Genomic DNA, 17,778 nt, shown 5'->3' with positions numbered 1-17,778 from the left:
AAAAAGGAATCCCAGAAACACAAGACCTAGTTACAAAGACATCGACAATCAAGAGGCCCCTCCAGCAACACAATACCGAGACACAAGAACAGGGAAAAGTTGGGAGCTTCGAGAAAGGACAGAGTTCAGGTTCCTAAAGTACACTGGACATAACAAATCCAAAGACTGTTGGACAAAACCCACAAACTGTCTAACATTGCACAATTACAAACAGATAAAACTTAGTTCAATATCTCCTGTTAGAGAATGGATGTAAGGAAGTTATAAAGACTGTGACAAGTGATATTTTCATAGTTGGTTTCTCTATTTTCATCTGCTAAAATCACTTTTCTCCCTGTACTTCCATCTTTCCCCAATACCTCAAGAGGAACTGGCCCTAGAATCATATGCCCTTTTTCTTTCTCTCTTCTCCCTCTTTCATTTCTTACCTCCTCTTTGCCTTCCCCTTGCCTAAGCCTTAAACCTCCAGTGACAATTCTTAAGCACTAGAGTCAATAAATGAGCAAAAGTGCCAACCATGATCTTAGCACATATCATTCTGGTTACATTATACTCTTTAACTCCTTCCTTATGCTCAAATCACCACCCATTTAATTGACTTTTCCCCTTAGCCAATCTCTATAAAACACAATCCTTCTTTACTTGCACTGAACTGCAACTGCTTCAACACAAGGCATACTACTGTATTTTTCTTTCAAAGTCTTTCTGAACTTCAAAAAGATACAGCATTCTTTAAGAGCAGACCCCGTCTGTTGGAATTCTGAAAGAACTGGGGACACAACTTAAAAGGATTTCCTCAGAGCCACAGGAACTATTGTAATAAATATCACAAAACTACTCCACCTAGTGGACTCCCAAGGTAATATAAAATGTTTTAATTGTTCCCAAAATTGAGGTTTTTGGAAACAAACCTCTACCACTCATTTTCCCTAATGCTAAATTATAGCATTTGTACCTCATAGGTCAGGACTTAAGAAATAATCATTTTTTTTGCAGGTTATTAGTAGAAAGCCTTTAAGTTTCTAATTAAACACAGTGGGCACCTCTGAGTTTGACATCTGAAAAAAATAATGAAGGAATAAAGGCAAAGATGTACTTTCTTTAAAGATTAAGGAGCAATACATCAAGCAAATCTTTAATGTTTTCCCTCAGCTCTAAAACTCTTACTCCATCAAAATCTTTTACAAGGTCTTCGAACAGTGATTGTACAAAGACTTTATCTTTCCTGCATGTCAAAGAATACAGTAGTTTCCACAGAAAGAATGTAGCTCTCACAAGAAAGACAAAAATGAAGACATAAGAACTATTCTGCCATAGCAATGTGAAGTTTACTCTTTTTAGGAGTTCAGTGACATTTAAAAAAAAATTGAGAATGACAGAAATTTAGAAAGTAAAAATATTTTCATAACACATTTTTTAAAAACTGCTAGTGGGGAGGATGTTAGCCTATTTTTGAGAAATCTATCAAATGTGCCAAAAGAAATGTTTCCCATACTTTTTATTAATAAAATACACTTATAGAAATAATGTATGAATATGTTCAAGAGCAAGATCTTGAGAAAGAAGATATGGAAGAAGCTCAGATGAATTCAGCAAGCACTAAAAGATAATTTCAGAACACTTTATTAACAAGGTAACATCAAGGTACAAATAAACTTCATCCAAAATTGTCATCCTCACCCAATTTCCTCATTCTCTTTAAGCATCTCTAAATTTCACAAATCTGTAACCTCACTTATCCACGCCATAGATTTTGCCCATTCCTCTTTCAAGGCATTTCTGTCCACTGTCAGCGTCATACCTACAGCCTACAGTCTAGATGCTAGAGCTAGACTCTCTCCCCTCTGCCCTCACTTATTCTGCATGAAAAGAATCACCAATCAGCACATTAAACACTTGCTCAAGTCCATCCTTTATTCAGAAGGATAGAGTTGCTTTCAAGTATCACTTAGAGTTTTGAAATTGAACAAGCTTTAAACTTTGCCACCAAGCACTGAGGCCAACACTGCTGCCTGCCTGCCCTCCTTTCCTCCTTAACAATTTTGTTTGGGAATGCTCTATCGACTGCTGTCACCAAAGGCGGCCAAGGCATCCACTTCTAGCTAGAGAGAGCTACACGAAGCTTCCTGGCTGGGGCTAAAGACAAAGCTATTATTTTTCTAATGGAAAGGGCAAACTCGGCAATGCGTGCCTTTAGCCTTTTTCTCTTCTTCCTGCCTAGAATGTGGGATTAATATTTGGATACACAGGAAGCTCCTGGTAGACAGGAAGATGAAAACCACCTACTAAGGAGCAATAGGAGAGAGCCTGTGCCTAATGGTACTGTTGAGCAGCAGGAGTAGCCCTGTACTTTTTTCTACTCGGGAAAGAACAGACCTCTTTGTGCTAAGCCACAGAGTGAGGGTGCTGTTCCATTTACTGTAGCAGGATCCTAACTGATTCAAGTACTACTGTACCCTAGCTGTCCTCTTTAATCTGAACGCTCTCCATGCCCAACAAGGCACATCTTGATTTAAAAACTCACCTCGTAAAAGGTTTCGCAGTTTCTTGTAAAGTTAAACATATGCTTACCATATGACCAACCAATCCCATTCCCCAGTATTTACCCAAGTCAAATAAAAACCCACGTTCCAAACAAAAGCCTGTACATCACCGTTCACGAAGGCTTTATTCATAATCGCCAAATACCGGAAACATCCCAAATGCCCCTTAACTGGGAAATGGATAAACAAACTGTGGTACACCCATATAATGGAACAGAGTAACAGCAATAGAAAGGAATGAACTACTGCCACGTCAACAACATAAGCGAATCTCAAATGCACTATGCTGAGTGAAAGAGTCAGACTCAAAAAGCCACGTACTCTATGACGCCATTTATATGATATTCTGCAAAGGCACAAATATAAGAACAGAAAACAGATCAGCGGTTGCCAGGAGCTAGCGGCAGGGGACAAGGGTGACCACAAAGGATGCAAGGGAATTTTCTGAGGTGAGAGAATACTGTTCTATATCTTGATTGTGGTGGTGATTACACAACTATGTATGTTTGTCAGAACAATGCACTACAAAAAGGGCGAATTTCACTGACTGTATAATATACCTTAAAAGACATGGGGAGGGGGCGCCCTACACCTCTTAGAAAAAGCCTCACAAAATGAACTGATGGCCCTGCATTCCAAAGACTCCAAGTACCCCTTAACTCAACATTATCATCCCCACATGGTGAAAGTTAATGCTTTAGCTGCGTATGGTCTCACAGGCACCTCATGTACATTTATCCTATGTCTCATAGGATAAGAGTGGGAGTCTTAAAGGCAACAGCCTACCCCCATCTGTTTTCAGTGACCTTGGCCATATATAATAAAATCTTTGCCTCAAATACTGAATGTTTACCTCTAATTTTCAAGCTAAACAATTGTCAAGAAGTTATTCAAAGATATAATGTACGTTAACACAAATTTAAAGATCGCTGAGATTTCTTGCTAACATTAGAAAATCAAACTGGTTTTCTGCCAGGGACTTTATATCAACACATGCTACCTAAGCTAGTTTGCATCTTCAAATGTTAATGTTCCTTAAGTTTCTCTAGCCAGTGGAGCTTTTTCCCTTAAAGCACTTGTTGCACAAAACCACAAGGGGGCATAGTTCACATTCATATGGGGAAAGTACTTTAGGAAGCAATGCATCCAAATATAGATCAATTTAGTTTATCTCGGTGATGGTCTGTCCCATGTGGTGAGAATTTAATGTTCAAAACCACAGCAGTTTAAGTACTATTAAGTACTATTAGTTACATTACTGATTGCCAACTACAGTTACTAATCAGATCAACACATTTCTGCCCAATTTCTTTTAAAATGACAAAGGTATAGTTTAAAGCATGAATTAAAAATATGAGTCTCAGCAAGATTCCTCTACTTACTTTTATGTACCAAAATAGAATTATACCTATAATACAAATATTTTCAAGCTCCATTTACATATGTCAACATGTATAAGCATCCTTTATACCTATGGCACCAGAGGATATAAATAGCCACGAAATACATCGTTTCTACCATGTTTTCTACATGGTTTTCTACCATGGTTTACCATGCTTTTTCTACCATATATTTCTAAAGCTTGTAATTCATTTTTTTTAAAAAAAGACACATATGCAAAGAAGTTAATCAATAGGACCACAATAAGGAGTATCTAATGCAAAAGAGGCAGAGGGGATACTATACTCAAAGAAGGACAAGACGTTCCTCTAGGCAGATGAGGAAAAATATCCCCAAAGCAGCAGGATTTCAGCTACACTAAAGCAATGAGCAGAACTTCCAAGATGGAAAAGATAAGATTTTCTAGAAACAGCAGCATGAGCAAAACTGAAGTTGAAAGGTAAAAAAACCGACTTGGGACATGATAAATAACAAGTGCGTCTGGGACAAAGAGCTCCTATAAGCAAGTAACGTGGGAATAATCAGAAAAGTCATGTTAAACCCACATTACAGAATCCTGACTGCCAGTTCTAAGGAGCCCTGTTTCCACGGCATTTTAGCTGGCTAAAACAAAATCAGATTAACAACTTTATTTTTAAATTTTATTCTACATCGTCACCTATATAACTAAGAAATATATGCATACTGAACATGCAACTTTGCACAACAAAAGAACAAATATAAAGAAAATAACCTAACCTTCTCATTAAAGCCTGACTTTCTCATTGGTCAGGACAGTTCCTTAAGTGCGACAGCACGGCTGAGGATTCACTTCCAGAGTACACTTCAACGGTGTGGTTCTTATACGACACTTGACAACTGAGCCAGAGCTGAGATTTTGCCAGGTGGGTGCCATGAAAGGCGATGGGACAAGGCAGCTGAGATACTGAGAGTGATTGAAGTGATTTAACCTGGGTAGGGAAGTAAAGAAAGAAGGGGGATGAGAGAAAAAGAGGGTAAAAGGGTTAAGGGGTGGGAGGCCTCAACTAGTCCAAGACCAGGGAGAGGTGACAGTGAGAGCTGGACGGAATGGAGGTCATGGTCAGAGAGGAGTGTGCCCAACTTTAAGATTTCCCGGGCAGAAAGTCCCAAATATAAGATCCAGAGTGTGGCCATGAAAATAAGTGGCTAAAACTGCATGGAAGTGAAGGACACTGGCAAGTTGAAGGCAAAAAGGTGCTAAGTGAACTCTTATTATAAGTTATGAATCTTATAAAGTCAGCGGAATTCAAAGTATACACACTTCCATTGGAGCATCTAATATGCCACGGGCACGGTGGCGAAGGCAACCGCACCCGGTCTGGTTTACAATCACCTGCTAGAACTGCAGACAGAGGGCAGGAAACTCAGAGGAGAAGGGCGCAAGAGCAATCATCCGGACTGCGCAGCAAGGAGGCCCCACGTATCACAAAATCAGTCACATTTGTTCTTGTGTTATTTGACCTTTCCACAGCAATCCGCACTGCTAATCACATCTTCCTTCTTGAAATTCTCCCCTCTTCCATGACATGTCATATTCTCAGTTTTCTTCTACCTCGCGGGCTCTCAGTCGGCAGTCTGGTTGGTTTTTACTCTCTGTTAGGCTATCTTCTCTTTTTCTCTACCTTCTCTCTGTGGTGAAGGTCTTCTACATTCATGGTTTCAGGATTTAAAAATATCTGTCTCCAGCCCAGTCTGATCTGAGTCCCAATGCCTATGCAGCATCTTCAAAAAGATGTCTCAATCTCCTCACACTCAACGATGTCCAAAATCACCTCCCCTAAACCTGGTCCCCTTTCAGCATTCCCTACCTCAGTAACAGCACCACCTTTCACAGAGGTACTCATACCAGGAGCTGGGAAGGCTCCTCAAAACCTCTTTCCTCCCCAACCTCACAATTGTTCAATCACCACTGGGGCCCATTTTTATCTCCCAAATGTTCTGTATCCACCTAGTTCTCTCTGTCCCCACAACTGCCTTTTTTTTTTTTTTTACTTTTTATTAAGATTATGATAGTTTACAACCTTGTGAAATTTCAGTTGTACATTGTTTGTCAGCCATGTTGTAGGTGCACCCCTTCACCCTTTGTGCCCAGCCCCCTAAAACTTTTTTTTTCTTTTCGAGGAAGATTAGCCCTGAGCTAACATCTGCCAATCCTCCTCTTTTTTCTGAGGAAGACTGGCCCTGAGCTAACATCCGTGCCCATCTTCCTCTCCTTTATACGTGGGATGCCTGCCACAGCATGGCTTGCCACGTGGTGCCATGTCCACACCCAGGATCCGAACCAGCAAAGCCCTGGGCCACTGAAGCGGAGCATGCAAACTTACCACTCGGCCATGGGGCCGGCCCCTAGTTAACTTCTTAATTGCTCTAAATTATTGCTGACTAGTAAACACCGTCCTGGCACGAGTAAGCTGCACTAACTTCTAACTGATCAAAGTCAGGGCCAAGTAGCAGGGGGAAAAACCTAGTGTCTTAGCAGTTAGGCTGCTTCCATCCCATCTAGCAGGATATAATCTTCAATACCATCATCATCAGCTCTTTGAAAACAAAGTATCAGACAGGAAGTGGAATTAAGTATTTTTGTCTGATTATTCCTCTGTGCAAAATAAGAAGAAAAAGATACAGCCAACAGATTAAAAAAAGAAGTGAAACAAAAACCCAGGTACTTAGGGAGTGAAGTCATGAGGAGAAAAAATTGTCTGTGTAAAGCAGCCACCTAGAGAGGGGAGGAGCTTCATAGGCAATGCTTCCGAATTCTTCACTAAGTCAAAGCACTCCATGGTCCCAACTCCACTGACTTCTAAGTTTGACCACGCAATTGGCTAAGGCTCCCTTATCAATGCCAAGACTGGACCACCTTCCCACACTGCACCATTTAACAGTAATTCAGTCAGCAAATACTTATTCTCCACATACTAAATTCCAGGCACTGTTCAAAGTGCAGCAGAATCAAAGATGTCTAAGACTAAGGCCAGTTATAACATAAAGCAGCAAATGCTATTGTGGTCGTATTACTAAGCTACATATTCACAAAAAAGGTAGTGAATAACGCTTTAGGGTAGGTTGGTCCACCAACTGGCAGCCAACTGACACTTATGCCAGAGTATAAATCAACTACATCACTAAGCAAAATATTTAGTTCAGCTTTTTTTTCTTAGCAAGACATTTTCAATGAAGGAAGTAACGTTAAGATTTACACTCTGGTACAAGTTCCTTATCTTGTTACAGACTGGCACTCTCGCAGCACTGAGACAGAGGAAATGAAGAGTAAGAAGAGAGTGACCAATCAGGTGACATTTAAGACAGGTCTCACAAGATAAGAGGAGATTCCACCAGGGGACCAAGAGAAAAAGGCATTCCAGTGTAGCCTATTCCTGGTAGCCCAGATGCTTTCATTTGTTAGCCAAAGATGCTCCTGATATTCTCTGAAATCCACTGAGTCCGCGTTGACGGGCTGGACTCTACTTGGTTAAGAATTAAATTCCTCTGACTGTCCCTTCACCCCCATCCAACTCTGCACGTGGTATTAATAACTGGTATTTATGTACACATTACTGAACTTTATTTGTTCTCAGTCTAAATCTTTATGTTTATACTGATTTTCCTCAGATTTACCTCTAAAGCTTTAAAGGGCAGTCACTAACGTTTTCACATAAAGTGTAACATCTGGCATGGCTACATACCCAAGTGGATTTAAACTGAAGACTTAACCTAAGTGGAATGAAGTACAAATTTAACCTGCTGGTCAAAAGAGTTTTAACTATCTTTCCTGACCTCTGAGGATAACTCTTCCTATCAAATCTATGTCAGGCTCTCCTCATTTTTTAATTCCAGAAAAACAGTATTTGACTTAAAAGTGCACCTGACCATCCTAATAGTTCTGCCTTGGTCTTCTGCTTCAGGGTGAGGTATCCTAGTCCTTCCTGAGAAGACAATGAGAGAGAGTCCTAGTGGGATTCTTCATAAGTATACTCTCGCTAGACATCTCCTAAACTTTCTTCCCTATTAAGTAGAAAGCCACAAGTCACATGGTAAGGCTCAAATTTCTTATATTTTAATTACAGGGAAGAATTCCTGGTCTTTTTATAGTTAAGGACAGCACGTGTCTATCTTGTTACTACTGTACTCCCTCTGCCTAGCATACTGCAGTTATTCAACAAATTTTTTTAAAGTAATCAAAAGAATAAACATTGTAAAGTATTACCTCCCCAAAAACTACATTCAACAACAGCCTCATATATTATAGTCTACAGTCCTGTTTCCTAGTACTAACATTATAAGGGAATTCAATAAATCAAAAATATGCTAACAAAATTGTATGTTTATCATACATCAAGTAACAATATTCTCAAAGTCACTATATACCAATTCTGAAGAAAAACAAATTAGAACTAATCATTTTCAGTTGAATATTTGCAATATCACAAAAGACCAAATTTCCTTTTTTAAATTATTCATTAGGGCCAGAATGGTCATAACTTTGAAGCACTCAGCCTTATCACAGTAAAAGAAAGTTATTTCATAGTTCTGAACTCCTTACTCACTTTCTCCTTTCTTCCCTCCATCTTGCAATCTCCTCCGGAGTGTCTAACTTGATCTTCTTCATACCAGGAGCATGCATCTAGGGGAAAAAGCCTGCTGATCATCAGGAAGTATACTGTATGCTTTGACTAAATTTCAAGTATTATGGTGGATAATGGAGACGCTGTACCCAACATTAAATTTACTAGCAGAGACCGTTTTAAAACTAACTAAGCAGGTTTTATCCATCCTTACGACCACTTTTCCTTTAAAGAAAAAGGAAGAATTTTTCATGTATTTAGATTAGTGCTGTTAATAATTAATTTTAGTTACAAAGTAAATATATTACCCAGGTCTCCAATTGACACTAAATAAAATTGACATTAAATGACCTACCAACCAAAATTGAGGGAGGCAGCTAAAGACATAATGAATAAGCAAAACAATTTGAAGTAGCATGGCGTAGTAAAACAAGCACAGAATTTGGAGTTAAGAAACTCAAGTGCAACAATCAGTTCTGAGGCCATGGGCAAACCATTTTTTTATCCATTAAATAGAGCCAATATTTATCTACTTTACATAATGGTTTGTGAGGATAAAATTGATTTAATAGATGTAAAAACACCTTAAGAAGTACAAACTACTCCATGAATGTTACTTATTATTAGGCTATGTAAATGAAGAGCTGTGAAGATGACAGATCAATGAAATAAAAAGAATATGTGTTAAAAAACCACATGGACTTACATTTCTCCAATGGAATTGGACAATCTTCTCATGAGCACTAAAAGAGCAATCTACTTCAGGGCACTGTGAGAATTAAAAAAAAAAAAATGACTATGAAATGTTTTCCCTATTAAATTTCCCCTACTACCACACATACGGACATATTCCAGTCATATTACATAGTTATCTCATCTATACGGTGTTATCACTGCATACTTGTGTCAACAGCCTAACAAAGATCACTCTAAAACAGAGTTCCATTTAAAAAGGAATGACATTCTCAAAGTATATAGTAAACTAATATGTATCATTTACTCTTCCACTTGAGGGAGTGCTTGACATCAGCAATGTTGTAAAATGTTCTTAATTCCTAAGCTGAAGGGCATTCCTATAAACTGAAAGAGAATCTTTCCAAATTAAGAACATTCTCGTTAAAAATTTTTCTTTTCTTTTTAGTGAGGAAGATTGTCGCTGAGCTAAAACTGTGCCAATCTTCCTTACTTTGTATGTGGGATGCTGCTACAGCATGACTTGACAAGAGGTGTGTACGTCTGCACCTGAGATCCAAACCCACGAACCCTAGGCCACCAAAGTGGTGCACACAAACTTAACCACTACACCACCAGGCTGGTCCCCTGGTTAAAATTTTTTATGAAATACTTAATAAGGTCCAGATCCTTAGAGGGCAATAGGACATGGCAAGTTTCACAGTGTAGCTAAATGGTCAAAGGCAGCCTTAAAGGGAAACAAACTCAGAAAGGTGTACAGAGCAACTGAGGGAGTGCCCAGCCCTCTCACAAAGCAGAGGAGGCGCACACACACAACAGCTGCCAGACCTCCCTTCCTCTGTGCTCCCACTTTACATCCTCCTGAAGCAATGGGCTCCCCATCAAACTGCAAATCCCAGGGCCACTGTCTCAAGTCAAGTTATAAAACAACATTTCTACGAAAACAATAAACTTTTACTGAAAAAAGCTCAGGATTTCTACCAAATATACCCATTTTGCTAAATAAATTTCAGGACAACCAAGAAAACCTACTTTTGTATGTTCAGACATGTGTTTATCATACTTCTCTTGATTTTTAAAACCACGATCACAGGTATCACAAAAATAGTGAAAAACTGGTTCCTTTCTTTTCTGCAAACAAAAAGAGATGATAGGCTTTCAGGGAAAAATCTTTAATCAACAATAAAAATATAACTATCCTTCTAGTAATGCATACTTCGATTTTTCACATAACCCCTATTTGTGGGAGAAACTTCTGAATACATTTCTAATGAAGGGATGATTCTGTTTTCTTTTATTTTTAGGAGATGTGTTAGGAAAAACCAGGCATGACAAAAATTTTTAAATCTGAGTAGACCCAATGTAAACTGTGAGTACATTCCAACTTGGTAATCCAAATAAGACTTAGTACTGCCTATGTCAAGATGATCTAAAAATAAATATTCAGGGTAAAAACAGCATTTCATCGTTTAGGAAAAACAACTTTATCACATATTTTTTTAAAACCAGAGAAGGAGAAAAAAAGAATCATTTATATAAAGATAAGCTATTTTTTTCTTCTCAATTTTCTATCTTTATGCTTAAACATAAAACAAAAAAAGATTATTACAATGATAGACTATATAGGAAATGGTCAATTGTTTAATGTTGGGACTGTTAATAAACATATTACACTTACTCAATATTTTGTTAACGTTAGCCCTAGTTTTCATGCCAAAATGAACAATACTAATTTTATGCTGTAGACCTTACTCAACTCATTCTAAACTAATGACATTATTTATACCCCTTAAAATCTGAAAGACCAGATTTTTAAGCTACATCAGAATAAAGGAAGCCTATTTTAAGATCTGGTTTCTGAAGCATCACCAAGAGTTGTTCCTCATTCAAGAAAATAAAAAGACGTGTTATTCCATCCCTCTGCTCCCAATCTGCAAGTAATATATACATATTTCTATTTCATCAAGGTTTCATTGCATTTACATTTATCTGTAATCATAATTCCCTATTTACTCCTGATACTATATTGAAATGAATTCAATGTTTTCTTTATTTACAATTTCTCCACTTATTTCTCAAAAAGATTCTGCTTCAAGTTTTTACTTACAGCTAAGATCCTTAAAGATTCTGTTATAGCAAGGCTCTGCTGTGTCAACAACAGATGCAAAACACTGAGGCAGTTACGATAGAAACACAAAGCATGAAACAGTGATGTAGGGACCAAAGTGTCACATTCAAAAACATCTTTAAAAATACCTTTCTTTTTGGTTTTCTCGTGGGAGGGAAGTTGAAGTCAGCGAACTTTGAGTCATATTTTTGTGGAAAATAAGAATGTTTAACTAAAAAACAAAAAGAGATCCATAAATGTTTGCAACTATACAATTATTTAAAATTTTATTTGCTATAACATGTCACAATTACTTGAGTGATAACAGTGCTAAACTACTCCTTCTAGGAAGAATAGTAGTTCAAACAAATTATCAAAGATTAAGATTAGTCTGCTAAATAAATGTTTCAAATTAATATCCATTGGTAAGATTACACATCCAATAGATGCTATAAGCATCTAAGTAAAGGAATGGACAAGCTAACCTGATGAAATTCCCTGCAGTTATTTCAAACATTAGAAATGCAAGCTGTAAAATCCCTAATACAGCTCTTTCAGCATCAATTTTACACCAGGAAGACAGAACTCTGTGAAATACATTTTCTAATTCTCTTCCTTTCTTAGTGCCATGACCCAACTTTGAATCTCAAAGCCCCTGATCTTTCTCCTAGATTACCGTGGCAGCCTCTCCAAATGTCTTCCAGTTCCTAAGCCCTCTCTTCCAACACACCCTGCACACTGACACCACAAAAACCATCCTCCAACCATCACAAGCTTGCTCAAAAATCTGCAAATGGCTTCCTAGAGTCCTTCTATGAGATCCCAGTTTATTTCCTCACCCCCCACTTCCTCCATTCCCTCCACATACTCTGCTTCAGTCACACCAGAACACTGCCATCGTCAGAACTCACCTTGTACTGACAACCTCTTTGCCTCTACCTAAAAAGCACCTCTTCCCAAATTCTAAACCTCTCCCAAGACACTTCTTCAAAGAGTTTTTCCCAACTTCCTCAGCGCTCTGAAATCACCTTTTATATGCCTCTATTACCAGTCACACTGAAGTGTGATTAATATTTATGAACCCACCTCACCTGACTTAGGACTGTCTTAGGCACATTCATATTCCCAGCATTTGGTACACAGTAAACACTGATTTGGATTCAATGTAAACTGAATCGTACACAGACTTGGAGAATGGTTTTAAGTGAACAATTTCATGACTTTAAATATGATCTAAATCCTGACACCCAAACTGACAGCTCCAGCCACAAATCTCCCCTGAAAGTACAAACCAATAGCTAACAGCCTATTCAGTATCTCTACTTGACACAAACATATTCCAAACTCATTCCTGGTCTTCTTTCCAAATCTGCTTCATTTACATCCTTCCGGTTGTTTGGCAAAAAACTTTAAATTAGCCTTATCTCTCCTCTTTATCTCACACCCCACACCTGACCCTTCAGCAAATCATGTTGGCCCTACTCTGTCTTCAAAACATGTCTACAATCTGATTACCTCTCATCACCTCCTGAGCTTCACCCTGGTCCAATTCCCCAATATCCTTCACTTGGATAATTACAATAGTTTCCTCACTCCTCTCCCTTTCGGTTAATTCCCATCGGTAGCCACATTAATCCCATAAGTCAAATCATGTCACTCCCCTGCACTACTCATCTCACAACAGTAAAAGTCAAGCTTCCCTGGTCTACAAGGCCCTAACAGGTCTGCCCTCTTCTCCAATCTCCCGCAATTCTACCCCAGGCTCAGTCTTCTCTAGCCACACTGGCTTCCACTCTTACCTATAGCTCAGGCCTTAAGGCCTCTGACACTGACATTTAAACTGCACTACCTATCATTCTTCTTTGCTCTCTCTCTCTCGTTAGCACTCATGCCTTCTTCTCCACACCGCTTTATTGTTTAGTGCCTGTCTTCCTACATCAAATGTTAAGTTCCATAAAAATTAGGATTTTTGTATATTTTACTCACTGCTCTATTCCCAGTTCCTGCTACACAGCTGGAATTCAACACATAGCTGCTAAACTGAATGAACAGGCAGGGAAAGCACTCCTGTCGGACAAATGATGAGACTTAGTGACCAAACTGTTAAAGTGCAGAGCAGAATCAGAAGTGGAGAGAGAAACGAGCCAGGAAGAAGAGGAGAAGGAAGGTAAAAGAGTGATCCTGAGAGGAGTAACAGCCTACCCGGAGCGTTGGGGGACTCCTGATGCCGAGGAAAAATACTAGAAGGCTGTCCCCAGTACCACGATGTCGAAGCCTGGAAATTCCAGGAAGGCTGGCCGTTGAGCTGAGGCTGAGAATCAAGGGGGAACTTGGCGTCAAAGGGGGGCTGCGCCCCGGGAAGAATCTGGGTGTCGAAGGGGGGAGGCGCCTCGGGGAGAACCTGGGCCTCCCTAGGGGGCTGCGCCGTGGAGGAAGGCTCTGGTCCGGCTGCGGAGGGCGACGACGCAGGCGGTGGGGGTGGCGGCGGCAGCATTGCCCAGGCCACCCAGTTGTTCGGCAGTGGGGCAGTGTCGCCCAGCGGACCCAACGTGGGAGTCAGCTCGGGGGCTGGAAACCACCCCGAGGGAGTCACGAAACCACTAGACTGCTCAGCCATGCCGCCCGCCAGCTAGGAAACTCAGCGTGCGAGTGTGGAACCAGCCTTAGGCGTCACTTCCGTTATCGCGAATTACACGTCTCAGCCAACCACAGGCTTCTACGTCATTGGTCGCCGCCGGAAAAACTTCCCCATTTGCGGCAGATCACAGGCTGCGTTCTGGGTAGACTTGACTCTGCGTGGATAGACGTGTATGCGTGATCAGTGCCTGCCACCGCGGATGGCGAGGGATCTGATCGGGCCCGCGCTGCCACCCGGCTTCAAGGCCCGCGGGACAACGGAGGACGAGGAACGGGACCCGAGCCCGGGTAAGCGGCGGCGCGGTCCCTGACCGCCAGGCCCGCCCACCCGTGCTCTGGCCCGGCCTTGCTTTTGAGACAGGTCTGAGGTCTGGGAGGCCGAAGGAGCGGGTAATGGGCGCGGCCCCGACCGAGCTAACTTTCTTTTCCAAACCGTAGCAGTGGAGAGCAGGCCCTGGGGCTTCAGAAAAGAGTTTGGGCCTGGTAATCATAATGATGATGTAGTCCCATTTAGCGCTTAATGGGCTGGATGCTGTGCTAAACGATCGATGACACCGTCGTTTAATCCCCCTAGCAATTGTATACGGTGAAGATGATTACTTTTGTGTTACAAGTGGGGACAGTGAGGCCCAAGCTCTGGCCCCGAGCGCACAGCTAGTAAGTGGTGGAGCAGAGTTAGAACGAAGCCCGTGCTCCTAACCTTTGTGGCAACTTGCCTTCTGACGTACAATGCCCTTGGCTCTTGGAGAAGATGCCCTACTCTCCAGCCCCCGACCTACCCTTTCATTCTGTCACTGCATATGACACACAGCCCAGTGCTCAAACCAATCTGAGTTTCTGCGTAGTTGCTCAATTATCCAGGCTCCTTCTGGTCTGACTCTGCACTTCTTGACACCTGAGGAACTCCTACCCCATTCTTCAAGTTTTTGAATAACTTGTCGACATATACCTCTTCATCATTGCGTTATGGTCTTCTGGCCTTAACACTTCGTGTTTGCCAAATAAATGCTTCTCAGACTCCTCCAAGCCCATCTGTCTCCTTTAATGTTTGTTCTAATTTAGAGACTGGGACTGACGCTAACGTTGGAAGAGAGTAGAGCTGGAAGAGTAACTCTCCCATTTCTGAATCTAATTTGCGTTCTTTGAAAATCCCTAGGTGATGTTTCCACCTAGAGATTTCTTTCCAGATCTCATCTCGTTATAGCAGATAAAAAGTCAGGTTTCTGGAGGCCTGCCCAGTGGCGTAGTGGTCGACTTCCGGCCCTCTGCTTTGGTGGCCCAGGGTTGGCGGGTTCAGATCCCAGGCACAGACCTACACGCCACTCATCAAGCCATGCTGCGGTGGCGTCCCATGTACAGAAAAAAGGAAGCTTGGCGCAGATGTTAGCTCAGCAACAATCTTCCTCAAGCAAAAGACGAAGATTGGCAGCAGATATTTGCTCAGGGCCAATCTTCCTCACCACCACCACCACCAACAAAAAGTCAGGCTTTTATTTTAGCGGCAAAAGTTCTGTTCAACTGAAGTTGAAGAAAAGTGGGGTTAACTAAGTTTTTTAGTTGGGTTCCTAGGTGTATGTTGTTTTGGGTTCACCATATTACCTGATTTTAAACCAAGGCAGGATTTGCAGGTAAGCATACACCAACTCCCTAATAGATAGTTCTATTATGATTTGCTTCCATCATTCTGCTTGCATTTACTTCAGGTACTCCTTCCTCTGTTCACTCTCCTTTATTTGTTTTGTGGCATCATTCTCTCCCCACTGCCACCCTCAGCACTTAACACTGTGTACACATGTGCATCACCCTGTACCTTGACCAAGTTTTACCCCAGCCCACCTGGCACATAAAAGATCCTTGGTAGACATGTGTTGAATGACTTTACCTCTTCATCAAGCACAAGATCTTGCACATAGCATGTCATTTTTAAAACATAGTCCCCCCCTACTATAATTCCATTCTTCTCATAACCTTCTAGATGGCTTATCCTAAAGCAGTTGCCAAAAAATCTTGAGATATCATTTTTTATCTCATTATTCTTCTGTTTGGACTTTTAAGAAGTTTATCAGTACCAGTATCCTTGAAATTCACTATATCACACCATAGAAGTTTCCCTTGTGTCATCTTCCAGTCACTACTTGCCTCCCTATCCCTCCTTCAACCAAAGGATAACCGTGATTCTAACTTATCATCTCATAGATTAGTTTTGCATGCTTTTGTGCTTTATGTAAGTGGAAAAACACAACATGAACTCTTTTGTAATTGGCTTCGTATTTTGGCATAACATTTTGTGAGATTCGTCATGTTGCTGAATTGTTGATATGATTATAGATTGTTTATTGTCATTGCTATCGAGTAGTCCATTGTGTGAATGTTCTGCAGTTTATCCATTTTACTATTGATGGACTTTTGAGTATTTTCCCTTTTTTGGCAGGTAAAAAAGTGCTGCTATGCATCCTAGTACATGTCTTTCGGTGAACACATGTTACATTTCTTTTGAAATTGTTGGATCGTTGGATATGCATATGTTCAGCTTTAGTAGATACTGCCAGTTTCCAAAGTAGTACCAATTTACACCCCCACCAGCATGTATGAGAATTCCTGTCATTCCATGTTCTCACTAATACTTAGTTTTCCCTGTCTTTCTAATCTGGTGGTTTGCAGCACTGTCTCATGGTAGTTTTCATTTGCCTTTCCCTGGCAACGAATGAAGTTGATTATCTTTTCATACATTTTTGTGGCCATTTGGATGTGTGTCATGTCCAAGTCTTTTGCTCATTTTTCCACTGAGTTGTCTGTCTTTTCCTACTGATTTGTAGAATTCTTTTTATAGTCTGGATACAAGGCATTTTTCAGAAATGTGTATTGCAAGTATCTTTTCTAATTCTATGGGTTGCCTTTTCACTCTCTCGTTAGCATGTTTTGATGAAGAGAAGTTTTTAATTTTAAAATATTCTGATTTTTAAGTTTTTTCTTTAATGGGTAGAGCTTTCTGTATTCCATTTAAGTAATCTTTGCCTACTCCAAAGCTACAGAGTTGTTCTCCTATGTTTTCTTCAGAAGCCTTATGCTTTCAGCTTTCACATTTGAAGTTCATCTGGAATTGATTTTTGTGTATGGTGTGAGGTAGGGGTGAAGATTTATTTTTTTCCCATATGGATATCCAATTGATGCATCACCTTTCCTTCTTCACTGTACTGCAATATCACTTGCCTTATAAATCAGGTGACCATATATGTGCATCTCGTTTTTTTCTTTCTCATTCTGGTAAAATATACATAATGTGACATTTACCATCTTAACCATTTGTTTTTAGTGTTTTTCTAGTATATTTTAATTTTGAAATGTCTAAAATGGTTGCCCAGAATTTCTCATTAACACAAGATAGCAAGCATTGCTGTCATGCTAAATTATACATTTCCAGTCAAATCGAAGAAAATATGTTCACTTAATCATGTTTAAGTGTATAATTCATCATTAAGTACATTCACAGTGTTGTGCCACCATCACCACTCTCCATCTCGAGGACTCTTTTCCTCTTGCAAGACTGAAACGCTATACCCGTTAAACAATAAGTCCCCACACTCTCCTTCCCCCAGCCCCTGGTTACCGCCATTCTACTTTCTGTCTCTATGATTTTGACTACTCTAGGTCCCACATACAAATGGAATCATACAATATTTATCCTTTTGTGTCTGGCTTATTTCGTTTAGCGTAATATCTTTAAGTTTCATCTATGTTGTAGCGTGTGTCACAATTTCCTTTTTAAGGCTGGATAATATTCCACATATGTATAGACCATATAGACCACATTTTG

General features: G+C 40.2%; 2 protein-coding genes across 2 annotated transcripts in view; one reads left to right on the top strand and one right to left on the bottom strand.

Annotated features, from left to right (window-relative positions):
• NUFIP1 (nuclear FMR1 interacting protein 1) overlaps positions 1 to 14,020 on the bottom strand; it is a 41,013-nt gene extending 26,993 nt beyond the window's left edge. The window contains exons 1-5 of the mRNA XM_001491618.5: positions 13,530 to 14,020; positions 11,477 to 11,559; positions 10,253 to 10,351; positions 9,234 to 9,296; positions 8,510 to 8,586 (exon numbers count right to left, since the gene is read on the bottom strand). Of these exons, the coding sequence (XP_001491668.1) occupies positions 8,510 to 8,586; positions 9,234 to 9,296; positions 10,253 to 10,351; positions 11,477 to 11,559; positions 13,530 to 13,944 (737 nt within the window). The 5' untranslated portion in view covers positions 13,945 to 14,020. The remainder of the gene's footprint in view (positions 1 to 8,509; positions 8,587 to 9,233; positions 9,297 to 10,252; positions 10,352 to 11,476; positions 11,560 to 13,529) is intronic.
• A 15-nt stretch (positions 14,021 to 14,035) lies between these two features.
• The window catches only part of GPALPP1 (GPALPP motifs containing 1), a 34,705-nt gene continuing 30,962 nt past the window's right edge, over positions 14,036 to 17,778 (top strand). Inside the window, exon 1 of the mRNA XM_005601238.4 lies at positions 14,036 to 14,252. Within this exon, the coding sequence (XP_005601295.1) occupies positions 14,138 to 14,252 (115 nt within the window). The 5' untranslated portion in view covers positions 14,036 to 14,137. The remainder of the gene's footprint in view (positions 14,253 to 17,778) is intronic.

The sequence above is a fragment of the Equus caballus genome, chromosome 17 (genome assembly GCF_041296265.1).
Source record: "Equus caballus isolate H_3958 breed thoroughbred chromosome 17, TB-T2T, whole genome shotgun sequence".
NCBI lineage: Eukaryota > Metazoa > Chordata > Mammalia > Perissodactyla > Equidae > Equus > Equus caballus.
The sequence above is the reverse complement of the archived record's forward strand: the minus strand, read 5'-3'. Positions and strand labels throughout refer to the sequence as shown.